Source organism: Phasianus colchicus, chromosome 30 (genome assembly GCF_987193195.1).
Source record: "Phasianus colchicus chromosome 30, bPhaCol1.hap1.1, whole genome shotgun sequence".
Classification (NCBI taxonomy): Eukaryota; Metazoa; Chordata; class Aves; order Galliformes; family Phasianidae; genus Phasianus; species Phasianus colchicus.
In genome coordinates this window covers 1,261,867-1,287,500 of record NC_143465.1, presented here as the reverse complement: position 1 = coordinate 1,287,500, position 25,634 = coordinate 1,261,867, and the positions used below count along the sequence as shown (strand labels likewise).

General features: G+C 65.3%; 1 protein-coding gene across 1 annotated transcript in view; it reads right to left on the bottom strand.

The window, feature by feature from the left end:
- Positions 1-25,634, bottom strand: part of ITGA10 (integrin subunit alpha 10) — a 72,410-nt gene that overhangs the window by 973 nt on the left and 45,803 nt on the right. The window contains exons 12-28 of the mRNA XM_090127113.1: positions 24,174-24,322; positions 20,802-20,945; positions 16,996-17,196; positions 14,542-14,669; positions 11,321-11,484; positions 7,569-7,708; positions 7,331-7,438; positions 7,135-7,220; positions 4,794-4,935; positions 2,182-2,274; positions 2,019-2,095; positions 1,829-1,918; positions 1,636-1,720; positions 1,438-1,551; positions 1,268-1,348; positions 1,039-1,152; positions 822-917 (exon numbers count right to left, since the gene is read on the bottom strand). Of these exons, the coding sequence (XP_089983239.1) occupies positions 822-917; positions 1,039-1,152; positions 1,268-1,348; positions 1,438-1,551; positions 1,636-1,720; positions 1,829-1,918; positions 2,019-2,095; positions 2,182-2,274; positions 4,794-4,935; positions 7,135-7,220; positions 7,331-7,438; positions 7,569-7,708; positions 11,321-11,484; positions 14,542-14,669; positions 16,996-17,196; positions 20,802-20,945; positions 24,174-24,322 (2,012 nt within the window). The remainder of the gene's footprint in view (positions 1-821; positions 918-1,038; positions 1,153-1,267; positions 1,349-1,437; positions 1,552-1,635; positions 1,721-1,828; positions 1,919-2,018; positions 2,096-2,181; positions 2,275-4,793; positions 4,936-7,134; positions 7,221-7,330; positions 7,439-7,568; positions 7,709-11,320; positions 11,485-14,541; positions 14,670-16,995; positions 17,197-20,801; positions 20,946-24,173; positions 24,323-25,634) is intronic.

Sequence of the window (25,634 nt, the reverse complement as noted above, 5' to 3'; positions counted from 1 at the left end):
TGGGACGGACGGCGGCCGTGGGGGGGGAGTAGGGGGTCGGGAGGGGGGGACGGCTTCCGCAGCCTCAGCCCTCCTCCCCGCGTCCCCCACCTCTCCATGCCCCCCTTCCCGGTATCCCACTCCCCCCGGTATTCCCCACCTCTCCTTCCCGGTATCCCACTCCCCCCGCAGCTCCGCAGCTCCCCGTGCCTTTCCCCCCGTGCCCTTTTCCTTCCCCCCCCGTGCCCCTTCCCTTCCCTTCCCTTCCCTTCCCTTCCCTTCCCTTCCCTTCCCTTCCCTTCCCTTCCCTTCCCTTCCCTTCCCTTCCCTTCCCTTCCCTTCCCTTCCCTTCCCTTCCCTCCCCTCCCCTCCCCTCCCCTCCCCTCCCCTCCCCTCCCCTCCCCTCCCCTCCCCTCCCCTTCCCTTCCCTTCCCTTCCCTTCCCTTCCCTTCCCTTCCCTTCCCTTCCCTTCCCTTCCCTTCCCTTCCCTTCCCTTTCCTTCCCTTCCCTTCCCTTCCCTTCCCTGCCCTCCCCTCCCCTTCCCTTCCCTTCCCTCCCCTCCCCTTCCCTTCCCTTCCCTTCCCTTCCCTTCCCTTCCCTTCCCTCCCCTCCCCTTCCCTTCCCTTCCCTCCCCTTCCCTTCCCTTCCCTTCCCTCCCCTTCCCTTCCTTCCCCTTCCCTTCCCCCCCCGTGCCCCCTTCCCCCCCCTTCCTTTCCCGTGCCCCTTTCCTCCCCGTGCCCTCTCCCCCCCCGTGCCCCCTCCCACTCCGTGCCCCCTTCCCTCCCCGTGCCCCTTCCCTCCCGGTATCCCCCCCCCTCCCGGTACCCCCCCGGTTCCCGCACCTCGCTGCGATGCGCGCCCTCATCCAGCAGCAGCAGCGCGCTGCCCGCGGCGCTCAGCGTGGCGGTGCTGACGATCCGCACGCTGCTGAACGTCGCCTGCACGGAACGGAATGAATGGGGGGGGGGGTCCCAAGGCACGTGCCCCCAAACCCCGTTCCCCTTTGGGGTGGAGCTCACGGGGTGTCCCCCCCCCTCCCCGTTCTTCCCCCCCCCTCACCGCTCGGAAGAAGTCGTTGTGCAGCGCTCGGAGGACGTGCACGGTGACGCCGTGGCCGCGCTGCAGCCGCCCCAAAGCGCAGCTCAGCTCCCCGCACCACGCGCTGCTGCAGTCCTATGGGGGCACGGAGATGGGGTAGGGGGTCACGACCCCCCCCCGCCTCCCCCCCCCTCCCCCCGAACCCCTCCCCGAATCCCCCACCCCCTGCCCGAATCCCGGGTGCCCTCACCATCCTCCCCACGCGCTGCAGATCCGCGGGGTGCACGGCCGTCACGCTGCTGTTGGGGGGGTCCCGCAGCTCACACGTGGCCTGTGGGGACGTGCGGGGGGGGGGCTTGGGGGGGTCAGCGCTCAGCACAGGGCTGCGGACCCCCATCCGCCCCCCCGGCGTTCGCTCACGTTCTCCGCCCGCACTCCGGTGACCGACAGGAACGGAACGCGGCCGTAGCCCAAGGACGGCAGCGCCAGGCGCAGCGTCACGTCCCGCACCGCGAAGCAGCCCAAATTCTGCACCTGGGGGGGGGGGGCGCACACGGGGTGAGATCCTTCCCCCCCCCCCCCCACCCCTTAACCTCCCCCCGCCCCCACCGCCGTTACCTTCACCGTGGTCCTGAATTCGGGGCCGGGGCCGTGCGGGAAGGTGCCGTGCGGGTGCACCTCGTAGCGGTGCAGGGTGGCCTCGCTGCGGGAGCACGGCGCGGTGGGGGGCGGCCCCGCAGACCCCCTTCCTCCCCCCCCAAACCCCACGGACCCCCCCCCCCCCCCCCCGGCCCCACAGCGCCCGCTTTACCTGGACAGGAAGAGGTCGGGTTCGTAGCGGATGGGGGCAGAGAGCAGCACCGCGTTGTCCCACAGCGTCGCGTTGGGTTCGGTGCTGTCGCTGCGGGGGTGCGGGGGGGTCCGGGAATTGAGGGACCCCCAAAACACCCCATAGCCCCCCGGGGGGGGGGGGGGGGGGGGAGGTTCTCACCATCCCCTACCTGGTGGCCTCCAGTGCCACTTCCACTTGGTTGAGCAGCACCGAGCAGCTGAACTCAAACTCCAGCGCAAAAACCACCTGGGGGGGGGGAGGGGGTGGCGATGAAGGGCTCTGGGGGTTGGGGTTGGGGTTGGGGGGGGGTCCGGGGGGGTCCCGGCTCCTACCTTGGCCATGGAGCGGAACACGGGGTAACCCACGCTGCAGAGCTGCTGATGCTCCCCCAGCGCTGTGCACTCCAACTTCACTGCGCTGCCGACCTGCGGGGAGCCGCGCCGCGTGGGACGGACATCCCCCATTTCCCCCCAAAATCCCCCATTTTCCCCCCAAATCCCCCATTTTCCCACACTTTTCCCTCAAAATCTCCCCTTTTCCCAACAAACCCCCCAATTTCCCCCCCAAATCCCCCATAACGCCCAATTTCCCTCACTTTTCCCCCCAAAATCCCCCATTTTCCTCCCAAATTCCCCCGATTTTCCCCCCAAATTCCCCATTTCCCCCCACAATCCCCCATTTTCCCTCACTTTTCCCCCTAAAATCCCCCATTTCCCCCCAAAACGCCCAATTTCCCCCACTTTTCCCCCCAAAATCCCCCATTTTCCCTCCAAATTCCCCCCATTTTCCCCCCAAATTCCCCATTTCCCACCAAAATCCCCCATTTTCCCTCACTTTTCCCCCTAAAATCCCCCATTTCCCCCCCAAAACGCCCAATTTCCCTCACTTTTCCCCCTAAAATCCTCCATTATCCCCCCAAATTCCCCCCATTCCCCCCCCAAAATCCCCCATTTCACCCCAAAATCCCCCATTTTCCCTCACTTTTCCCCCCAAATTCCCCATTTCCCCCCAATTTCCCGATTTCCCCCCAAATTCCCCATTTCTCCCCAAAACCCCCAATTTCCCCCCAAAATCCCCCATTTTCCCCCATTTCCCCCAAAAATCCCCAATTTCCCCCACTTTTCCCCCTAAAATCCCCCATTATCCACCCAAATTCCCCCCATTTCCCCCTCAAATTCCCCATTTCCCCTCAAAATCCCCCACTTTCCCTCACTTTTCCCTCCCAAATCCCCCAGTTCCCCCCAATTCCCCCCATTTCCCCCCCAAGTTCCCCATTTCCCCTCAAAATCCCCCATTTTCCCTCACTTTTCCCTCCCAAATCCCTCATTTCCCTCCAATTCCCCCCATTTTCCCCCCAAATCCCCCATTTCCCCCAAAACGCCCAATTTCCCCCACTTTTCTCCTTAAAATCCTCCATTATCCCCCCCAATTCCCCCCATTTCCCCCCCAAAACGCCCAATTTCCCTCATTTTCCCCATAAAATCCTCCATTATCCCCCCAAATTCCCCCATTTCCCTCCCAAATCCCCCATTTCCCCCCAAAATCCCCCATTTTCCCTCACTTTTCCCTCCCAAATCCCTCATTTCCCCCCAATTCCTCCCATTTCCCCCCCAAATCCCCCATTTCCCTTCAAAATCCCCCACTTTCCCTCACTTTTCCCCCCAAATCCCCCATTTCCCCCCAATTTCCCAATTTCCCCCCAAAATCCCCCATTTCCCCCCCAAATCCCCCAATTTCCCCCATTATCCCCCCAAAATCCCCCATTTCCCCCCCCAAAAGCCCCAAAAGCCCTGGGGGGCACCGGGGGCTGAACACACAGATGGGTGCAGCAATGGGGCCTCATCTCCCCGCTGGGATCAATGGGTCTCTGCCTCCCCCTGGGATCACCGTGCCCCCCCCTCCCCGCTGGTACCAGTGGGTCCCTGCACCCCCTCTGCATCACTGCACCCATAACTGGGACCAGCGGATCTTCAGCTCCCAGCTGGGATCAACGGCTGCCCATTTTCCAGTTGGGATCACTGGGCTCCCACCTCCCAACTGGGATCAATGGGTTCCCATCTCCCAACTGGGACCATTGGGTTCCCATTTCCCAACTGGGACCACTGGTTTCCACCTCCCAGCTGGGATCACTGGGTTCCCATCTCCCATCTCGGATCATCGGATCCACACCTCCCAACTGGGACCATTGGGTTCCCATCTCCCAACTGGGATCACTGGGTTCCCACCTCCCAGCTGGGATCACCAGATCCACACCTCCCAACTGGGACCACTGGTTTCCCACCTCCCAACTGGGATCACTGGTTTCCCACCTCCCAACTGGGACCATTGGGTTTCCACCTCCCAGCTGCGACCACTGGATCCCCATCTCCCAACCAGGATCACTGCTTTCCCATCTCCCAACTGGGATCACTGGTTTCCCATCTCCGAACTGTAATCAATGGGTTCCCACCTCCCAACTGGGATCACCAGATCCACACCTCCCAACTGGGACCACTGGGTTCCCATCTCCCAGCTGGTACCACATCACATCACTGGTTTCTCATCTCCCATCTGGGATCAATGCGTTCCTACCTCCCAGCTGGGACCACTGCTTTCCCACCTCCCATCTGGGATCACTGAATCCCCATCTCCCATCTGGGATCACCAGATCCACACCTCCCAGCTGGGACCACTGGGTTCCCATCTCCCAGTTGGGATCACTGCTTTCCCACCTCCCATCTGGGATCACTGGATCCACACCTCCCAGCTGTGACCACTGCTTTCCCACCTCCCATCTGGGATCCCCGGATCCCCTCCTGCATCCCACAGCACCGCGTTTCCCCCCCCATCCCTGCCGCGACGGGCCGGGATCAAACGGATCCCAACGGCTCCGCGCATCCCTGCCGCGCGGGCGGCCCCTCCTTCCCACCCGTGGGGTCCCGGGGGGGCGCGGGTCCCGCCGTACCGGCAGCGCCATGCTGGAGAAGTGCAGGTTGGCGGAGGAGCGCAGCGCCAGGCGGGCGTTGTACGCGTTCTCCTTTCGGTTCTGCAGCACCGCCTCCACCCGCACCTTCCGGCGGCCGCCCCGCACCACGCCGGCACCGCCGCTGCGGGGACAACGCGGCTGCGTGACGGAATGCGGGGACACCGCGGGGACATCGTGGGGACACCGCGGGGACACCGCGGGGACACTTTGCGGACACCTCGGGGACACTTTGGGGATACATTGGGGACACTTCTGGGACACCTCGGGGACACTCTGGGGACATGCTGGGGTCACACTGGGGACATGTTGGGGACGCGTTGTGGACACTTTGGGGACACACTGGGGACACGTTGGGGACACACTGGGGACACTTTAGGGACACTGTGTGGGCACTTTGGGGACATGCTGGAGATACATTGGCGACACACTGAGGACATTTTGGGGACACACTGGGGACATACTGGGGACACTTCGGGGACAAGTTGGGGACATGCTGGGGATACACTGGGTACACTTTCGGGACACACTGGTGTCACGTTGTGGACATGTTGGGGACACATTGGGGACACGTTGGGGACATGTTGGGGACACTTTGGGGACACATTGGGGACATGCTGGGGATACATTTGGGACACCCTGGGGACACACTGGGGACACATTGGGGACATGCTGGGGATACATTGGCGACACACTGGGGACACGTTGGGGACACGTTGGGGACACGTTGGGGACATGCTGGGGATACACTGGGTACACTTTCGGGACACACTGGGGTCACGTTGTGGACATGTTGGGGACATGTTGGGGACATGCTGGGGATACACTGGGGACACTTTTGGGACACACTGGGGACATGTTGGGGACATGCTGGGGACACACTGGGGACACTTTGGGGACACATTTGGGACATGCTGGGGACACACTGGGGACATGTTGGGGACACACTGAGGACACTTTGGGGACACGTTGGGGACATGCTGGGGATACATTGGGGACACTTTCGGGACACACTGGGGACACATTGGGGGCAAGTTGGGGACAAGTTGGGGACACATTGGGGACACTTTGGGGACACGTTGGGGACATGCTGGGGATACACTGGGGACACTTTCGGGACACACTGGGGTCACGTTGCGGACACGTTGGGGACACACTGGGGACACGTTGGGGACATGCTGGGGTCACGTTGTGGACATGTGGGGACACGTTGGGAACATGCTGGGGTCACATTGTGGACATGTTGGGGACACTTTGGGGACACACTGGGGACACGTTGGGGACACGCTGGAGTCACGTTGTGGACATATTGGGGACATGTTGGGGGCATGCTAAGGATACATTGGGTACACTTTGGGGACACGTTGGGGACATGTTGGGGACATGCTGGGGATACACTGGGGACACTTTCGGGACACACTGGGGTCACGTTGTGGACATGTTGGGGACACACTGGGGACACTTTGGGGACACATTTGGGACATGCTGGGGACACTTTGGGGACACATTGGGGACATGTTGGGGATACATTTGGGACACTTTGGGGACACACTGGGGACATGTTGGGGACACACTGAGGACACTTTGGGGACACGTTGGGGACATGCTGGGGATACATTGGGGACACTTTCGGGACACACTGGGGACACATTGGGGGCAAGTTGGGGACACACTGGGGACACATTGGGGACAAGTTGGGGACACATTGGGGACACTTTTGGGACACGTTGGGGACATGCTGGGGATACACTGGGGACACTTTCGGGACACACTGGGGTCACGTTGTGGACATGTTGGGGACACGTTGGGAACATGTTGGGGACATGTTGGGGACACTTTGGGGACACATTGGGGACATGCTGGGGATACATTTGGGACACCCTGGGGACACACTGGGGACACATTGGGGACATGCTGGGGATACATTGGCGACACACTGGGGACACGTTGGGGACACGTTGGGGACACGTTGGGGACATGCTGGGGATACACTGGGGACACTTTCGGGACACGCTGGGGACATGTTGGGGACACGCTGGAGTCACGTTGTGGACATATTGGGGACATGTTGGGGACATGCTAAGGATACATTGGGTACACTTTGGGGACACGTTGGGGACATGTTGGGGACACACTGTGGACACTTTGAGGACACACTGGGGTCACGTTGGGGACACGTTGGGGACACACTGGGGACACGTTGGGGACATGTTGGGGACACGTTGTGGACACTTTGAGGACACACTGGGGTCACGTTGGGGACACGTTGGGGACACACTGGGGACACGTTGGGGACACGCTGGGGACATTTGGGGACCCATACCCGGCGCCCAGAGGCTGCATGGCGGCACGCAGCACCAGGTCGGTGACGCACACATCGTCCTCCCCGCAGTCCTTGAAGAAGGGGATCTGGGGGGGGGGGGGGAGGGGACATCGCCGTCACCCCGCGGGGACATCTGGCCCCACGTGTCCCCTCCTCAACCCCCCCGGACCCCCACCCCGACCCCCCCCCCACCCACCTGCGTGCGGACGATGGACGGAGAGCCCTCATCCAGCACCGGTCCCGACGGGTCGGGCAGCGCCAGGCGCAGCGTCAGGGTGAGGGGACGCAGGAACTCCGAGGTGTCCTGGGGGGGGCGGCAGACACCGCGGGTGGAAAAGCGCCCCCGGGTGGAAAAACGGCCCCGGGTGGAAAAACGGCCCCGGGTGACGGCTGGGGGGTGGGGGGTGGGTGAGGGACCCCCGCCCGGCGCTCACCAGGACGTGGAAGGGGATTTGGGCGCAGCGCTGCTGCCCCAGCGGGAGATCCAGGCGTCTCCGCAGCCGCCGGGAGCCCGAATCGAAGGCAGCCCGAGAGCGAACGGCGCCGTCATCCAGGGAAACGTTGTAGTGAACCACTGGGGGCACAGCAGGTAGCGGGGGGAACGGGGTCGGGGGGGGGAACGGGGGTCGGGGGGGGGCACGGGGGTCAGCGGGGGTCGGGAGGGCAGAAAGGTCAGTGGGGGTCAAGGGGGATAAGGGGTAAAGGGGGGTCAGTGGCAGTAGGGAGGGGCTTGAAGGGGTCAGGGGGGTCAAAAGGGTCGAGAGGTTGGGGGTCAGCGGGGGTCAAGGGGGTCAGTGGGCGTCAAGGGGTGTCAGTGGGGTTGGAGGAGGTCAGCAGAGTCAGGGGGGTCAGTGGGGGTCAGCTGGGGTCAAAGGGGTCGAGAGGTTTGGGTCAGTGGGGGTCAGAGGGAATAAGGGGTAAAGGGGGGTCAGTGGCAGTAGGGAGGGGCTTGAAGTGGTCAGGGGGGTCAAAAGGGTCGAGAGGTTGGGGGCAGTGGGGGTCAAGGGGATCAGGGGGGTCGGAGGGGGTCAGGGGAGGGTCACAGGGGTCAGGGGGGTCAAAAGGGTCGAGAGGTTGGAGGTCAGCGGGGGTCAAGGGGGTCAGTGGGGGTCAAGGGGGTCAGGGGGGTCGGAAGGGGTCAGGGGGGTCAGTGGGGGTCAGCTGGGGTCAAAAGCGTCGAGAGGTTTGGGGTCAGTGGGGGTCAAGGGGGTCAGGGGGTCGGAGGGGGTCAGGGGGGTCTGGGGGGTCAGCTGGGGTTGGAGGAGGTCAGCAGAGTCAGGGGGGTCAGTGGGGGTCAGCTGGGGTCAAAAGGGTCGAGAGGTTGGGGGTCAGTGGGGGTCAAGGGAGTCAGGGGGGTTGGAGGGAGTCAGGGACATCAGGGGGTGTCAGTGGGGGTTGAGGGGGTCAGCAGGGTCAGGGGAGGTCACCGTGGGTCAGTGGGGTCATCTGGGCTAAGTGGGGTCAGGACAGGTCAGCTGGGATTGGAAGGGTCAGTGGGGGTCAGAGGGGGTAAGGGAGGGGGTCAGCTGAGGTCAAGGGGAGTCAGTGGGGGTCGGGGGGTCAGTAGGGGTCAGAAGGGTCAATAGGGGTCAGGGGGCTCATCTGGGGTCAGTAGGGTCATCTGGAGTCAGGGGGGTCAATAGGGGTCAGTAGGGATCAGGGGGGTCATCTGGGATCATCGGTGGTCGGGGGGGTCATCTGGGGTCAGGGGGTCATCTGGGGTCAGTAGAGGTCGGGGGGTCATCTGGGGTCATCTGTGGTTAGTGGGGTCATCTGGGGTCAGTAGGGGTCAGGGGGGGTCATCTGGGATCATCTGGGGTCAGTTGGGATCATCTGGGGTCAGGGGGAGGTCATCTGGGGTCAGTAGGGGTCAGGGGGGTCATCTGTGGTCAGTGGGGGTCAGGGGGGTCAATAGGGGTCAGAAGGAGTCAGGGGGGTCATCTGGGATCATCTGGGGTCAGGGGGGTCATCTTTGGTCGGGAGGGTCAGCAGGGGTCAGTAGGGGTCATCTGGTGTCAGGGGGGGCAATAGGGGTCATTGTGGTCATCTGGGGTCAGTAGGGGTCACAGGGGTCAATAGGGGTCAGTGTGGTCCGGGGGGTGAGTAGGGGTCAGGGGGGTCATCTGGGGTCAGGGGGTGTCAACGAGGGTCAGGGGGGTCATCTGGGGTCAGTGGGGTCATCCCGGGTCAGAGGGATCATCTGGGGTCAGTGGGGGTCACCTGAGGTCGGGGGGGGTCATCTGGGGTCAGGAGGGTCAGGAGGGGTCAGGGGGGTCAATATAGGGGACAGAAAGGTCATCTGGGATCATCTGTGGTCAGTGGGGGTCATCTGTGGTCGGGGGGGGTCATCTGGGGGTCAGGGGGGTCATCAGGGGTCAGTAGGGGTCAGGGGGGGTCATCTGTGGTTGATCTGGGGTCAGGGGGGCCAATAGGGGTCATTGTGGTCATCTGGGGTCAGTAGGGATCAGGGGGGTCATCTGTGGTCAGGGGGGGTCAGCAGGGGTCAGGGGGGTCAGTAGGGGTCAGGGAGGTCAATAGGGGTCAGAAGGAGTCGGGGGTCATCTGGGGTCAGTAGAGGTCGGGGGTCATCCGGGGTCATCTGGGGTCAGTAGGGGTCAGGGGGGTCATCTGGGGTCAGTAGGGGTCAGTGGGGTCATCTGTGGTTAATGGGGTCATCTGGGGTCAGGAGGGGTCAGGGGGGTCAATAGGGGTCAGAAAGGTCATCTGGGATCATCTGGGGTCAGTGGGGGTCATCTGGGGTCAGGGGGGTCATCTGGGATCATCTGAGGTCAGGGGGGTCATCTGGGGTCAGTAGAGTCAGTGTGGTCATCCGGGGTCATCTGTGGTTAATGGGGTCATCTGGGGTCAGTAGAGGTCAGGGGGGTCATCTGTGGTCAGCGGGGATCAGTAGGGGTCAGTGGGGTCATCTGGGGTCAGGGGGGGCAATAGGGGTCAGGGGGGTCTGAAGGAGTCAGAAGGGTCATCTGGGGTCAGGGGGGTCATCTGGGGTCAGGGGGGTCAATAGGGGTCTTTGTGGTCAGGGGGATCATCTGTGGTCAGGGGGGGTCAGTAGGAGTCAGGGGGGTCAATAGAGGTCAGAAAGGTCATCTGGGGTCAGTAAGGGTCAGGGGGGTCATCTGTGGTCAGGGGGGGTCATCTGGGGTCAGGGGGGGTCATCTGGGGTCAGGGGGGTCAATAGGGGTCAGTAGGGGTCAGGGGGGTCACCTGGGATCATCTGAGGTCAGGGGGGTCATCTGGGGTCAGTAGGAGTCAGGGGGGTCATCTGGGGTCATCTGTGGTTAATGGGGTCATCTGGGGTCAGGGGGGTCAATAGGGGTCAGTAGGGGTCAGGGGGGTCATCCGGGGTCATCTGTGGTTAATGGGGTCATCTGGGGTCAGTAGGGGTCAGGGGGGTTATCTGAGGTCGGGGGGGTCATCTGGGGTCAGGGGGGTCAATAGGGGTCAGTAGGGGTCAGGGGGGTCACCTGGGATCATCTGAGGTCAGGGGGGTCATCTGGGGTCAGTAGGGGTCAGGGGGGTCATCTGTGGTCGGGGGGGTCATCTGGGGTCAGGAGGGGTCAGGGGGGTCAATAGAGGTCAGAAAGGTCATCTGGGGTCAGTAGGGGTCAGGGGGGTCATCTGTGGTCACGGGGGGTCATCTGGGGTCAGGGGGGTCAATAGGGGTCAGTAGGGGTCAGGGGGGTCATCTGGGGCCAGGAGGGGTCAGGGGGGTCAATAGAGGTCAGAAAGGTCATCTGGGGTCAGTAGGTGTCAGGGGGGTCATCTGTGGTCATGGGGGGTCATCTGGGGTCATGGGGGTCAATAGGGGTCAGTAGGGGTCAGGGGGGTCACCTGGGATCATCTGAGGTCAGGGGGGTCACCTGGGGTCAGTAGGAGTCAGGGGGGTCATCTGGGGTCATCTGTGGTTAATGGGGTCATCTGGGGTCAGGAGGGGTCAGGGGGTCAATAGGGGTCAGAAAGGTCATCTGGGGTCAGTAGGGGTCAGGGGGGTCATCTGTGGTCACGGGGGGTCATCTGGGGTCAGGGGGGTCAATAGGGGTCAGAAAGGTCATCTGGGGTCAGTAGGGGTCAGGGGGTCAATAGGGGTCAGTAGGGGTCAGGGGGGTCATCTGAGGTCGGGGGGTCATCTGGGGTCAGGAGGGTCATTCACCCCCCCGCCGCTCACCGACGTCTCCCCGCCCCCCCCGGCCCCGCACGGCGCTCCGGAAGCAGACGCTGCCGCGGATGCAGACGGCGGCGGCGGCGCGGCGCTCGCAGTTTTTCTGCACCACGCTGATGGCGGCCGGGGTCACCGAGACCGAAACGGCCAGGCGCAGCACCGGGCGGGAGCTGCGGGAACACGGCGGGCCGGGGCGGTCACGGGGGATTATGGGGGATTATGGGGGATTATGGGAGATTATGGGGGATTATGGGGGTTTATGGGGGGCTTATGGGAGATTATGGGGGATTATGGGGGATTATGGGGGATTATGGGGGGCATATGGGGGGCTTATGGGGGATTATGGGGGATTATGGGGGATTATGGGGGTTTACGGGGGATTATGGGGGATTATGGGGGATTATGGGGGCTTATGAGGGTTTATGGGGGGCTTATGGGGGATTATGGGGGTTTACGGGGGATTATGGGGGATTATGGGGGATTATGGGGGCTTATGAGGGTTTATGGGGGGCTTATGGGGGGCTTATGGGGGATTATGGGGGTTTATGGGGGGCATATGGGGGGCTTATGAGGGGTTTATGGGGGTTTATGGGGGTTTATGGGGGGCTTATAGGGTGCTTATAGGGGGCTCACGGGGCTTTATGGGGGTTTATGGGGGGTTTATGGGGGCTTATGGGGGTTTATGGGGGATTATGGGGGTTTATGGGGGCTTTATGGGGGGCTCATGGGGATTTATGGGGGTTTATGGGGGGCTTATGGGGGTTTATGGGGGTTTATGGGGGGCTCATGGGGGTTTATGGGGGTTTCTGGGGGGCATATGAGGGACTTATGAGGGGCTTATGGGGGTTTATGGGGGTTTATGGGAGTTTATGGGGGACTTATGGGGGTTTATGGGGGGCTCATGGGGGTTTATGTGGGTTTATGTGGGCTTATGGGGGTTTATGGGGGGCTCATGGGGGTTTATGTGGGTTTATGGGGGTTTATGGGGGGCTCACGGGGGCTTATGGGGGTTTATGGGGGGCATATGGGGGACTTATGGGGGTTTATGGGGGTTTATGGGGGGCTTATGGGGATTTATGGGGGGCTTATGAGGGTTTATGGGGGGCTTATGGGGGGCTCACGTGGCTTTATGGGGGTTTATGGGGGGCTTATGGGGGTTTATGGACGTTTATGGGGGGCATATGGGGGCTTATGAGGGGCTTATGGGGGTTTATGGGGGGTTATGGGGGGCACCAGGGGGGTCGTTGTGGGGTGTCCATAAGGGGTGAGGATGGGGTGACCCTATGGGGTGGGGATGGGTGTCCCTATGGGGTGTCCCTATGGGGTGGGGATGGGTGTCCCTATGGGGTGATCCTATGGGGTAGGGATGGGTGTCCCTATGGGGTGATCCTATGGGGTGGGGATGGGTGTCCCTATGGGGTGTCTCTATGAGGTGACCCTATGGGGTGGGGATGGGGTGCGGATAAGGTGGGAATGGGGTGTTTCTACGGGGTGACCCTATGGGTGTCACCATGGCGTTTCCATAAGGGGCGTCCATAAGGGGTGAGGATGGGTGTTCCTATGGGGTGTTCCTATGGGGTGTTCCTATGGGGTGTTCCTATGGGGTGACCCTATGGGTGTCGCTATGAGGTGGAGATGGGGTGTCCCACCCCACCGCTGCCCCATAGCACCCAGCACCCCGCCCCACTGCCGCCCCATAGCAACCAGCACCCCGCCCCACCGCCACCCCATAGCACCCAGCACCCCCACCCCACTGCTGCCCCATAGCACCCAGCACCCCCATCCTGCCCCATAGCACCCAGCACACCCGCCCCAGCCTCTCCCCATAGCACCCATTACCCCCAGCCTCGCCCCATAGCACCCATCACCCCGCCCCACCGCCGCCCAATAGCACCCATCACCCCGCCCCACCGCCGCCCCATTGCACACATCACCCCATCCCGCCCCATAGCACCCATCACCCCGCCCCATAGCACCCATCACCCCATCCCGCCCCATAGCACCCATCACCCCATCCCACCGCTGCCCCATAGCACCCATCACCCCCATCCCCAGCCTCTCCCCATAGCACCCATCACCCCATCCCGCCCCATAGCACCCATCACCCTGCCCCATAGCACCCAGCACCCCATCCTGCCCCATTGCACCCATCACCCCGCCCCACCGCCGCCCATACCACCCATCACCCCCGCCCCAGCCTCTCCCCATAGCACCCAGCACCCCACCCCATAGCACCCATCACCCCATCCCGCCCCATAGCACCCAGCACCCCGCCCCATAGCACCCATTACCCCGCCCCAGCCCCACCCCATAGCACCCATCCCCCCACCGCACTGCCGCCCCATAGCACCCATCACCCCCACCCCAGCCCCACCCCATAGCACCCAGCACCCCGCCCCACCGCCTCCCCATAGCACCCAGAATCCCACCCCACCGCCGCCCCATAGCACCCAGCACCCCCACCCCACTGCCGCCCCATAGCACCCATCACCCCCATCCCTCCGCCGCCTCATAGCACCCATCACCTCCGCCCCAGCCCCTCCCCATAGCACCCAGCACCCCGCCCCACTGCTACCCCATAGCACCCATCACCCCCAGTCCTGCCCCATAGCACCCAGCACCCTGCTCCACCGCCGCCCCATAGCACCCAGCACCCCCATCCCGCCCCATAGCACCCATCAGCCCCATCCCCGCCCCATAGCACCCAGCACTCCCACCCCCACCCCCACCCCATAGCACCCATCACCCCATCCCACTGCTGCCCCATAGCACCCAGCACCCCGCCCCAGCCCCACCCCATAACACCCAGCACCCCCACCCCACCCCCACCCCATAGCACCCATCACCCCATCCCGCCCCATAGCAACCAGCACCCCCACCCCACTGCCGCCCCATAGCACCCACCACCCCCATCCCGCCCCATAGCACCCATCACCCCATCCCGCCCCATAGCACCCACCACCCCCATCCCGCCCCATAGCACCCATCACCCCATCCCGCCCCATAGCACCCATCACCCCTGCCCCAGCCTCTCCCCATAGCACCCATCACCCCGCCCCATAGCACCCAGCACCCCGCCCCATAGCGCCCATCACCCCGCCCCATAGCACCCATCACCCCATCCGCCCCATAGCACCCATCACCCCATCCGCCCCATAGCACCCAGCGCCCCGCCCCATAGCACCCATCAGCCCGCCCCATAGCACCCATCTCCCCGCCCCACTGACCGCAGCAGCACCGCCGCCCCCTGGGCGCCCACCGCCAGCGCCACGCCGCTCCCGTCCGCCTCCGCCCGGCCGTCAGCGCTGCGCCCGAAGTAACGCAGCCCTGAGCTCAGCTCCGCCGCCGCGATCCGCTGCGGGACCGGGTTATGGGGGCGGGGTTATGGGGTGTGCGGTTATGGGGGCGGGGTTATGGGGTTATGGGGGCGGGGTTATGGGGTGTGCGGTTATGGGGCTGGATGGGGTTATGGGGTGCGGGGTTATGGGGGCGGGGTTATGGGGATGGATGGGGTTATGGGGTGCGGGGTTATGGGGTTATGGGGGCGGGGTTATGGGGTGTGCGGTTATGGGGTTATGGGGGCGGGGTTATGGGGTGCGGGGTTATGGGGTGTGCGGTTATGGGGTGCGGGGTTATGGGTGCAGGGTTATGGGGTGCGGGGTTATGGGGGCGGGGTTATGGGGCGCGGGGTTATGGGGCTGGATGGGGTTATGGGGGCGGGGTTATGGGGTGTGGGGCTATGGGGTTATGGGGTGCGGGGTTATAGGTGTGGGGTTATGGGGTTATGGGGTGTGGGGTTATGGGGGCGGGGTTATGCGGTGCGGGGGTATGGGGTGCGGGGTTATGGGGTGCGGGGTTATGGGGTGCGGGGTTATGGGGTTATGGGGTGTGGGGTTATGGGGTGTGCGGTTATGGGGTGCGGGGTTATGGGGTGCGGGGTAATGGGGTGTGGGGTTATGGGGTGCGGGGTTATGGGGGTGGGGTTATGGGGCTGGATGGGGTTATGGGGTGTGGGGTTATGGGGTGTGGGGTTATGGGGGCGGGGTTATGGGGTGTGGGGTTATGGGGTGTGGGGTTATGGGGCTGTATGCGGTTGTGGGGTGTGGGGTTATGGGGTGTGGGGTTATGGCATCTAATGAGGGCTGTATGGGACTATGGGGTTATGGGGCTATAGGGTTATGGGGGCTGTGGGGTTATGAGGCTATGGGGGCTATATCGGGTTATGGGGGCTATGGCGTTATGGGGTTACGGGGCTATGGGGTTATGGGGCTATGGGGTTATGGGGTCTATGGGGCTATGGGGTTATAGGGCTACGGGGTTATGGGGTCTATGCGGTTACAGGGTTATGGGGTTATGGGGCTATATGGGGTTATGGGGTCTATGGGGTTACAGGGTTATGGGGCTATATGGGGTTATGGGGTTACGGTGCCTATGGGGTTATGGGGCTATGGGGTTATGGGGTTACGGTGCCTATGGGGTTATGGGGCTATGGGGTTATGGGGTTACGGTGCCTATGGGGTTATGGGGCTATATGGGGTTATGGGGTTACGGTGCCTATGGGGTTATGGGGTTATATGGGGATATAGGGTTACGGTGCCTATGGGGTTATGGGGCTATATGGGGTTATGGGGTTGCGGTGCCTATGGGGTTATGGGGCTATATGGGGTTATGGGGTTACGGTGCCTATGGGGTTATGGGGCTATGGGGTTATCGGGCTATATGGGGTTATGGGGTTACCGTGCCTATGGGGTTATGGTGTCTATGGGGTTATGGGGCTATGGGGCTATACGGAGCTATGGGGTTGCGGTGCCTATGGGGTTATGGGGTATGGGGTTACAGGGTTATGGGCTTATGGGGCTATGGGGTTACGGTGCCTATGGGGTTATGGGGCTATGGGGTTATGGGGTTACGGTGCCTATGGGGTTATGGGGCTATATGCGGTTATGGGGTTACGGTGCCTATGGGGTTATGGTGTCTATGGGGTTGTGGGGCAATATGGGGTTATGGGGTTATGTTGTCTATGGGGTTATGAGGTTATGGGGTTATGGGGCTATATGGGGTTATGGGGTTGCGGTGCCTATGGGGTTATGGGGCTATGGGGTTATGGGGTTATGGGGTTATGGGGCTATACGGGGTTATGGGGTTATGGGGTTATGGTGCCTATGGGGTTATGGGGCTATGGGGTTATGGGGTTATGGGGTTATGGGGCTATACGGGGTTATGGGGTTGCGGTGCCTATGGGGTTATGGGGCTATACGGGGCTATGGGGTTATGGGGTTGCGGTGCCTATGGGGTTATGTGGCTATGGGGTTATGGGGTTATGGGGTTGCGGTTGCTGTGGGGTTATGGGGCTATATGAGGTTATGGGGTTGCGGTGCCTATGGGGTTATGAGGTTATGGGGTTATGGGGCTATACGGGGTTATGGGGTTGCGGTGCCTATGGGGTTGCGGTGCCTATGGGGTTATGTGGCTATGGGGTTATGGGGTTACAGGGTTATGGGGTTATGTGGTTATGGGGCTATACGGGGCTATGGGGTTGCGGTGCCTATGGGGTTATGTGGCTATGGGGTTATGGGGTTACAGGGTTATGGGGTTATGGGGTTATGGGGCTATACGGGGCTATGGGGTTGCGGTGCCTGTGGGGCAGCGGCGCCGCTGGCGCTCGGGGTCCCGCCGCCCACCTGCGCGTGGCGCGGCCGCAGCGCCGCCGCGGTGCCGTGGAAGATGTAGAGCGCGCCGCGATGCCCGTCCTCCAGCGGGGCGCCCACCGCCGCGTCCGCCCAGCCGTCGCCGTTCAGGTCGGGCAGCGCCGCCAGCGCCGCGCCGAACCGCGCGTCCTGCAGCGCCGCCGGCGACAGCGGGGCCGCCGCCCGCACTGCGCGCTGCCGGGGCATCGCGGCGCTGCGACCCGCTGCGACCCACTGCGACCCGCTGCGACCCACTGCGACCCACTGCGACCCACTGCGACCCACAGAGCTGTGACCCGCTGTGCTGCGACCCACTGCGACCCACTGCGACCCACTGAGACCCACTGCGCTGCGACCCGCTGCGACCCACTGAGACCCACTGCGACCCACTGCGACCCACTGAGACCCACTGCGACCCACTGAGACCCACTGAGACCCACTGAGACCCACTGCGACCCACTGCGACCCACTGAGACCCACTGAGACCCACTGCGACCCACTGTGCTGCAACCCACTGCGCTGAGACCCACTGCGCTGCGACCCACTGCGACCCACTGCGACCCACTGCGACCTGCTGCGACCCACAGCGCTGCAACCCACTGCGCTGCGACCCGCTGCGACCCGCTGCGACCCACTGAGACCCACTGCGACCCACTGCGACCCACTGCAACCCACTGCGACCTGCTGCGAGCCACAGCGCTGCAACCCACTGCGCTGCGACCCGCTGCGACCCACTGAGACCCACTGAGACCCACTGCGACCCACTGCGCTGCGACCCACTGCGCTGCGACCCACTGCGACCCACTGCGACCCACTGCGCTGCGACCCACTGCGCTGCGACCCACTGCGACCCACTGCGACCCACTGCGCTGAGACCCACTGCGACCCACTGCGACCCACAGCGCTGCAACCCACTGCGCTGCGACGCACTGCGACCCACTGCGCTGCGACCCACTGCGCTGAGACCCACTGCGCTGCGACCCACTGCGACCCACCGCGACCCACAGAGCTGCGACCCACTGAGACCCACAGCGCTGCGACCCACTGCTCTGCGACCCACTGAGACCCACTGCGCTGCGACCCACTGCAACCCACTGCACTGAGACCCACTGAGACCCACAGCACTGCGACCCACTGTGACCCACTGCAACCCACAGCCCTGCGACCCGCTGTGACCCATTGCGACCCACAGCACTGCGACCCACAGCGCTGAGACCCACTGTGCTGCGACCCACAGCGCTGCAACCCACTGCGACCCACTGCGCTGCGACCCACTGCAACCCACTGCGCTGCGACCCACTGCGACCCACAGCGCTGAGACCCACTGCGACCCACTGCGACCCACAGCACTGCAACCCACTGCGACCCACAGCGCTGCGACCCACTGTGACCCACTGCAACCCACAGCGCTGCGACCCATTGCGACCCATTGAGACCCACAGTGCTGCGACCCACTGCAACCCACAGCCCTGCGACCCACTGCGACCCACAGCGCTGCGACCCACTGCAACCCACAGCCCTGCGACCCACTGCGACCCACAGCACTGCGACCCACAGTGCTGCGACCCACTGCGCTGCGACCCATTGCGACCCACTGCGACCCGCTGCGACCCACCGCGACCCACAGCGCTGCGACCCACTGCAACCCACTGCGACCCACAGCGCTGCAACCCACTGCAACCCTCTGCGACCCATTGCGACCCACAGCACTGCGACTCACAGCGCTGCAACCCACTGCGACCCACTGAGACCCACTGCGACCCACTGCGCTGGGACCCACTGTGACCCACTGCGCTGAGACCCACTGCGACCCACTGCGCTGCGACCCACTGCGACCCACTGAGACCCACTGCGCTGTGACCCACTGCGACCCGCTGAGACCCACTGCGCTGGGACCCACTGCGCTGAGACCCACTGCGCTGAGACCCGCTGCGACCCACTGTGACCCACAGCGCTGCAACCCACTGCGACCCTCTGCGACCCACAGCACTGCGACCCACTGTGACCCACTGCAACCCACTGCGACCCACAGCGCTGCGACCCACTGCGACCCACAGCGCTGCGACCCACTGTGACCCACTGCGACCCACTGCAACCCACAGTACTGAGACCCACAGCACTGCGACCCACAGCGCTGCGACCCATTGCGACCCATTGAGACCCACTGCGCTGCAACCCACTGCGACCCATTGCGACCCACAGCGCTGCCCCCCATGTCACCGCATCGCCCCTACCCCCCCGTGCCCCCCCGAACCCCTCCGTGCCCCCACAGCCTCCCTGTGCCCTCCAACCCCCCCGTGCCCCCCATGTTACCGCATCCCCCCAACCCCCCGTGCCCCCCACAACCTTCCTGTGCCCCCCATCTCCTCTGTGCCCCCGCAGCCCCCCGTGCCCCCCACATCCTCCATGCGCCCCCCAACCCCCCTGTGCCCCCCATGTCACCGCATCCCCCCAACCCTCCGTGCCCCCACAGCCTCCCTGTGCCCCCCAACCCTCCCGTGCCCCCCATGTCACTGCATCCCCCCAACCCCCCCGTGCCCCCCCGAACCCCTCCATGCCCCCACAACCTCCCTGTGCCCCCCAACCCCCCTGTGTTCCCCATGTCACCGCATCCCCCCAACCCCCTGTGCCCCCCCCAACACCCCCGTGCCCCCCATGTTACTGCACCCCCAACACCCCCGTGCCCCTCCAACCCCTCATGCCCCCCACAACCTCTCTGTGCCCCCCAACCCCCCTGTGCCCCCCATATCACAGCATCCCCCAAGCCCCCCATGCCCCCCACAACCTCCTCGTGCCCCCCATGTCACCGCATCCCCCCAACCCCCCGTGACCCCCCCAACGCCCTGTGCCCCCCACAACCTCCCTGTGCCCCCCAACCCCCCCGTGCCCCCCAAATCACAGCATCCCCCAACCCCCCGTGCCCCCCACAACCTCCCTCTGCCCCCCAACCCCCCCGTGCCCCCCCAGCCCCCCGTGCCCCCCACAACCTCCCCGTGCCCCCCAACCCCCCTGTGCCCCCCATGTCACCGCATCCCCCCAACCCCCCCGTACCCCCACAACCTCCCTGTGCCCCCCAACCTCCCGTACCCCCCACAATCCCCCCGTGCCCCCCAACTCCTCTGTGCCCCCCATGTCACCGCATCCCCCCAACCCCCCCGTACCCCCACAACCTCCCTGTGCCCCCCAACCTCCCGTACCCCCCACAATCCCCCCGTGCCCCCCAACTCCTCTGTGCCCCCCATGTCACCGCATCCCCCCATCCCCCCGTGCCCCCCACAGCCTCCCTCTGCCCCCCAACCCCCCCGTGCCCCCCACAACCCCCCCGTGCCCCCCAACCCCCCCCTGCCCCCCCAAGTCACCGCATCCCCCCAATCCCCCGTGCCCCCCACAGCCTCCCTCTGCCCCCCAACCCCCCCGTGCCCCCCCAGCCCCCCGTGCCCCCCACAACCTCCCCGTGCCCCCCAACCCCCTGTGCCCCCCATGTCACCGCAACCCCCCAGCCCCCCGTACCCCCCACAACCCCCCCGTGCCCCCCCAGCCCCCGTGCCCCTACAGCCCCCCGTGCCCCCCACAGCCTCCCTGTGCCCCCCAACCCCCCTGTGCCCCCCATGTCACCGCATCCCCCCAACCCCCGTGCCCCCCAACCCTTCTGTGCCCCCCACAACCTCCCCGTGCCCCCCAACCCCTCTGCACCCCCGACATCACCGCCTCCCGACCCCACTGCGTCCCCCCAACCCCCCCGCATCCCCAACCCCCCCCTAACCCCGCGGCCCCCCCCGCGCCCCCCCCGGCCCACTCACCGGCCGCACGCCGTACACGTACACCCTCCCGGTCTCCCTGCCGCCCTCCCCCAGGAAGGTGGGCGCAGCCACCAGCAGGACGTCGCTGCTGCCGTCGCCGTCCACGTCCAGCACGCACAGCTCGCTGCCGAAGTACGACCCGATCTGCGCCGCGCCGCCGCGTCACCGCGCTGAGAACCGACAGCCCCGCACCGCCCCGCACCGTCCCGCACCGCCCCCCGACTCACGGCCCCCCAGCGCCCCGCACCCACAGCCCTGCATCGCCCCTCACCGGACCCAACACCCCGCGCCCCCGGACCCACCGCCCTGCATCGCCCCGCACCGGCCCCGGACCCAACGCCCCGCACCGCCCCGCACCGCCCCCCGACTCACGGCCCCCCAGCGCCCCGCACCCACAGCCCTGCATCGCCCCTCACCGGACCCACCACCCCGCACCGCTCCCCGACTCACCGTCCCCCCGACTCACCGCCCCGCACCGCCCCGGACCCACCGCCCCGCACCGCATCGGCCCGCAATTCACAGCCCCCCAGCGTCCTCGGACCCACCGCCCCGCACCGGCCCCCGGCCCACCGTCCACCAACCCACCACCCCGCACCGCCCCGCACCGCCCCCCGACTCACCGCCCCCCAGCGCCCCCGGACCCACCACCCCGCAGCGCCCCACATCGCCCCACACCTCATCGCCCCCCGACTCACCGCCCCGCACCGCCCCTGGACCCAACGCCCCGCACCACCCCGCATCGCCCCCCGACTCACCGCCCCCCAGCGCCCCCCCACCCACCGCCCTGCATCGCCCCGCTCCGCCCCAGACCCAACGCCCCGCGACCCCGCACCCACCGCCCTGCATCGCCCCGCAACGGACCCGGACCCAATGCCCCGCATCGCTCCCCGACCCACCGTCCCCCCGACTCACCGCCCCCCAGCGTCCCCGGACCCACCGCCCCGCACCGCCCCGCACCTCATCGCCCCCCGACTCACCGCCCCGCACCGCCCCGCACCGCATCGCCCCCCGACTCACGGCCCCCCAGCGCCCCCGCACCCCACCGCCCTGCATCGCCCCGCACCGGCCCCGGACCCAACGCCCCGCATCGCTCCCCGACCCACCGTCCCCCCGACTCACCGCCCCGCACCGCCCCGGACCCAACGCCCCGCACCGCATCGGCCCGCGATTCACCGCCCCGCAGCCTCCCCAGACCCACCGCCCCGCACCGGCCCCCGGCCCACCGTCCACCAACCCACCGCCCCGCACCGCCCCGCATCGCCCCCAACCGCACCGCCCCCCGACTCACCGCCCCCCAGCGCCCCCGGACCCACCATCCCGCACCGCCCCGCACCGCCCCCTGACCCACCGTCCCCCAACCCACCGCCCCGCAGCGCCCCGCCCCCCACCGGCCCCGGACCCAACGCCCCGCACCGCCCCCCGACCCACCGCCCCGCACCGCCCCGCACCCCAATCGCCCCCCGACTCATCGCCCCTCAGCGCCCCCGCACCCACCGCCCCGCATCGCCCCACACCGCCCCCCGACTCACCGCCCCGCAGCGCCCCGCAGCGTCCCCGGACCCACCGCCCCGCACCGCCCCGCACCGCCCCCCGCCCCACCTTCCCCCAACCCACCGCCCCGCACCGCCCCCCGACTGCCCGCCCCGCCCCGCATAACCCCATCACCCCAGTCCCATCAAGGCCGACCCCAACCCCTAACGCCGTGGCCCCATAACCGCATAACAACCTCATCACAACCCCATAAGATGCCATACCCCCGTAACCACCCTATAACTCCATAACCACCCCATAATTACCCCATAACCACCCAATAACAACCCCATAACCCCATAGTGAGCCCATATCAACCGCATAACCACCCCATACCGACTCCATAACCCCATAACCCCATACCCCCACACCGACCCCATAACCCCCCATAACTACCCCATACCGACCCCATAACCCCATAACCACCCCAGAACCCCAGAACCACCCCAGAACCCCCCCAGAACCCCATAACCCCATACCGACCCTGTAATCCGATAACCACCCCATAACCACCCCACACAAACCCCATAACCCCATAACCCCATAACCCCCCACACCGACCCCATAACCCCATACCGACCCCACACCGACCCCATAACCCCACACCGACCCCATACCCCCATAACCACCCCGTACCGACCCCATAACCCCATAACCCCATAACCCCCCCATACCAACCCCATAACCCTACACCGACCCCATAACCCCCCCATACCGACCCCATAACCCCATAACCCCACACCGACCCCATAACCCCACACCAACCCCATAACTCCATACCCCCACACCGACCCCATAGCCCCATACTGACCCCATAACCCCCCCATAACCACCCCATACCGACCCCATAACCCCCGCACACCGACCCCATAACCCCATGCCGACCCCATACCGACCCCATAACCACCCCATACCCCATAACCCCCCCATACCGACCCCATAACCCCATAACCCCACACCGACCCCATAACCCCATACCCCCATAACCCCCCCATACCGACCCCATAACCCCATAACCCCACACCGACCCCATAACCCCATAACCCCATAACCCCAAACCCCATATTGACCCCGTAACCAGAGAACCACCCCATACCCACATACCGACCCCATAACCCCATAGCCCATACCAACGCCATACCCCCACACCGACCCCATAACTCCATAACCACCCCATACCGACCCCATAAACCCATAATCAACCTATACCGACCCCATACCGACCCCATAACCCCATAACCCCACACCGACCCCATAACCCCATGCCCCCATACCCCCACACTGACCCCATAACCCCATAACCCCATAACCCCAAACACCCCCATACCGACCCCATAACCCCATAACCCCATAACCCCACACCGACCCCATAACCCCCCCATACCGACCCCATAACCCCATACCCCCACACCGACCCCATACCCCCACGCCGACCCCATAACGCCACGCCGACCCCATATCGACCCCATAACCACCCCATACCCCCATAACCCCCCCATACCGACCCCATACCCCCATAACCCCCCCATACCGACCCCATAACCCCATACCGACCCCATACCCCCATAACCACCCCATACTGACCCCATAACCCCATACCCCCATACGGACCCCATACCCCCATAACCCCATAACCACCCCACACCGACCCCATAACCCCATACCGACCCCATAACCCCATGCTGACCCCATACCGACCCCATAACCACCCCATACCGACCCCATAACCCCATGCCGACCCCATACCGACCCCATACGGCCCCCATACCCCCATACCCCCATACGGCCCCCATACCCCCATAACCCCCCACCCCGCACCTCCCGCAGCGCCCGCTTCCCCACCTGCTCGCCCTTCAGCGTCCGCTCGGCCCGCAGCGCCCCGCCGGCGCCCAGCGTGAAGAGCAGCACCGCCCCGCGATGGCGGAACCGCGGCGCCCCGCCGACCAGCAGCCGCCGCCCGTCGGCGAACAGCAGCGCCGACACCGCGTAACCTGCGGGCGGCTCCGGCTGCCCCACCGCGCCCAGGGCTGCCCCACAGCGCCGAGCATCCCTGCCCCATAGCGCCGAGCATCCTGCCCCATAGCGCCGAGCATCCCTGCCCCATAGCGCCCAGAGCTGCCCCATAGCGCCCAGAGCTGCCCCATAGCGACCAGTGCTGCCCCACAGCGCCGAGCATCCCTGCCCCATAGCGCCCAGTGCTGCCCCATAGCGCCCAGAGCTGCCCCATAGCGCCCACTGCTGCCCCACAGCGCCGAGCATCCCTGCCCCATAGCGCCCACTGCTGCCCCATAGCGCCGAGCATCCCTGCTCCATAGCGCCCAGGGCTGCCCCATAGCGCCCAGAGCTGCCCCATAGCGACTAGTGCTGCCCCATAGCGCCCACTGCTGCCCCATAGCGCTGACCATCCTGCCCCATAGCGCCCAGTATCCCTGCCCCATTGCGACCAGTGCTGCCCCACAGCGCCCAGGGCTGCCCCATAGCGCCGAGCATCCCTGCCCCATAGCGACCAGTGCTGCCCCATAGCGCTGAGCGTCCTGCCCCATAGCGCCCAGAGCTGCCCCATAGCGACTAGTGCTGCCCCATAGTGCCCAGTATCCCTGTCCCACAGCGCCCAGGGCTGCCCCATAGCGCCGAGCATCCCTGCCCCATAGCGCCCAGTGCTGCCCCATAGCGCCGAGGATCCCTGCCCCATAACGCCCAGTGCTGCCCCATAGCCCCGAGCGTCCTGCCCCATAGCGCCCAGCGCTGCCCCACAGCGCCCAGTGCTGCCCGATAGCGCCCAGTGCTGCCCCATAGCGACCAGTGCTGCCCCATAGCGCCCACGGCTGCCCCACAGCACCCAGGGCTGCCCCATAGCGCCCAGTGCCGCCCCACAGTGCCGAGCATCCCTGCCCCATAGCAACCAGTGCTGCCCCATATCACCCAGAGCTGCCCCATAGCGCCGAGGATCCCTGCCCCATAGCGCCCAGTGCTGCCCCATAGCGACCACTGCTGCCCCACAGCGCCCACTGCTGCCCCATAGCGCCCAGAGCTGCCCCATAGCGACCAGTGCTGCCCCATAGCAACCAGTGCTACCACATAGTGCCAAGCATCCCTGCCCCATAGCGCCCAGGGCTGCCCCATAGCAACCAGTGCTGCCCCATAGCGCCCACTGCTGCCCCATAGCGACCAGTGCTGCCCCATAGCGCTGAGCGTCCTGCCCCATAGTGCCCAGTGCTGCCCCATAGCGCCGAGCATCCCTGCCCCGTAGCGCCCAGTGCTGCCCCATAGCGCCCACTGCTGCCCCACAGCGCCCAGGGCTGC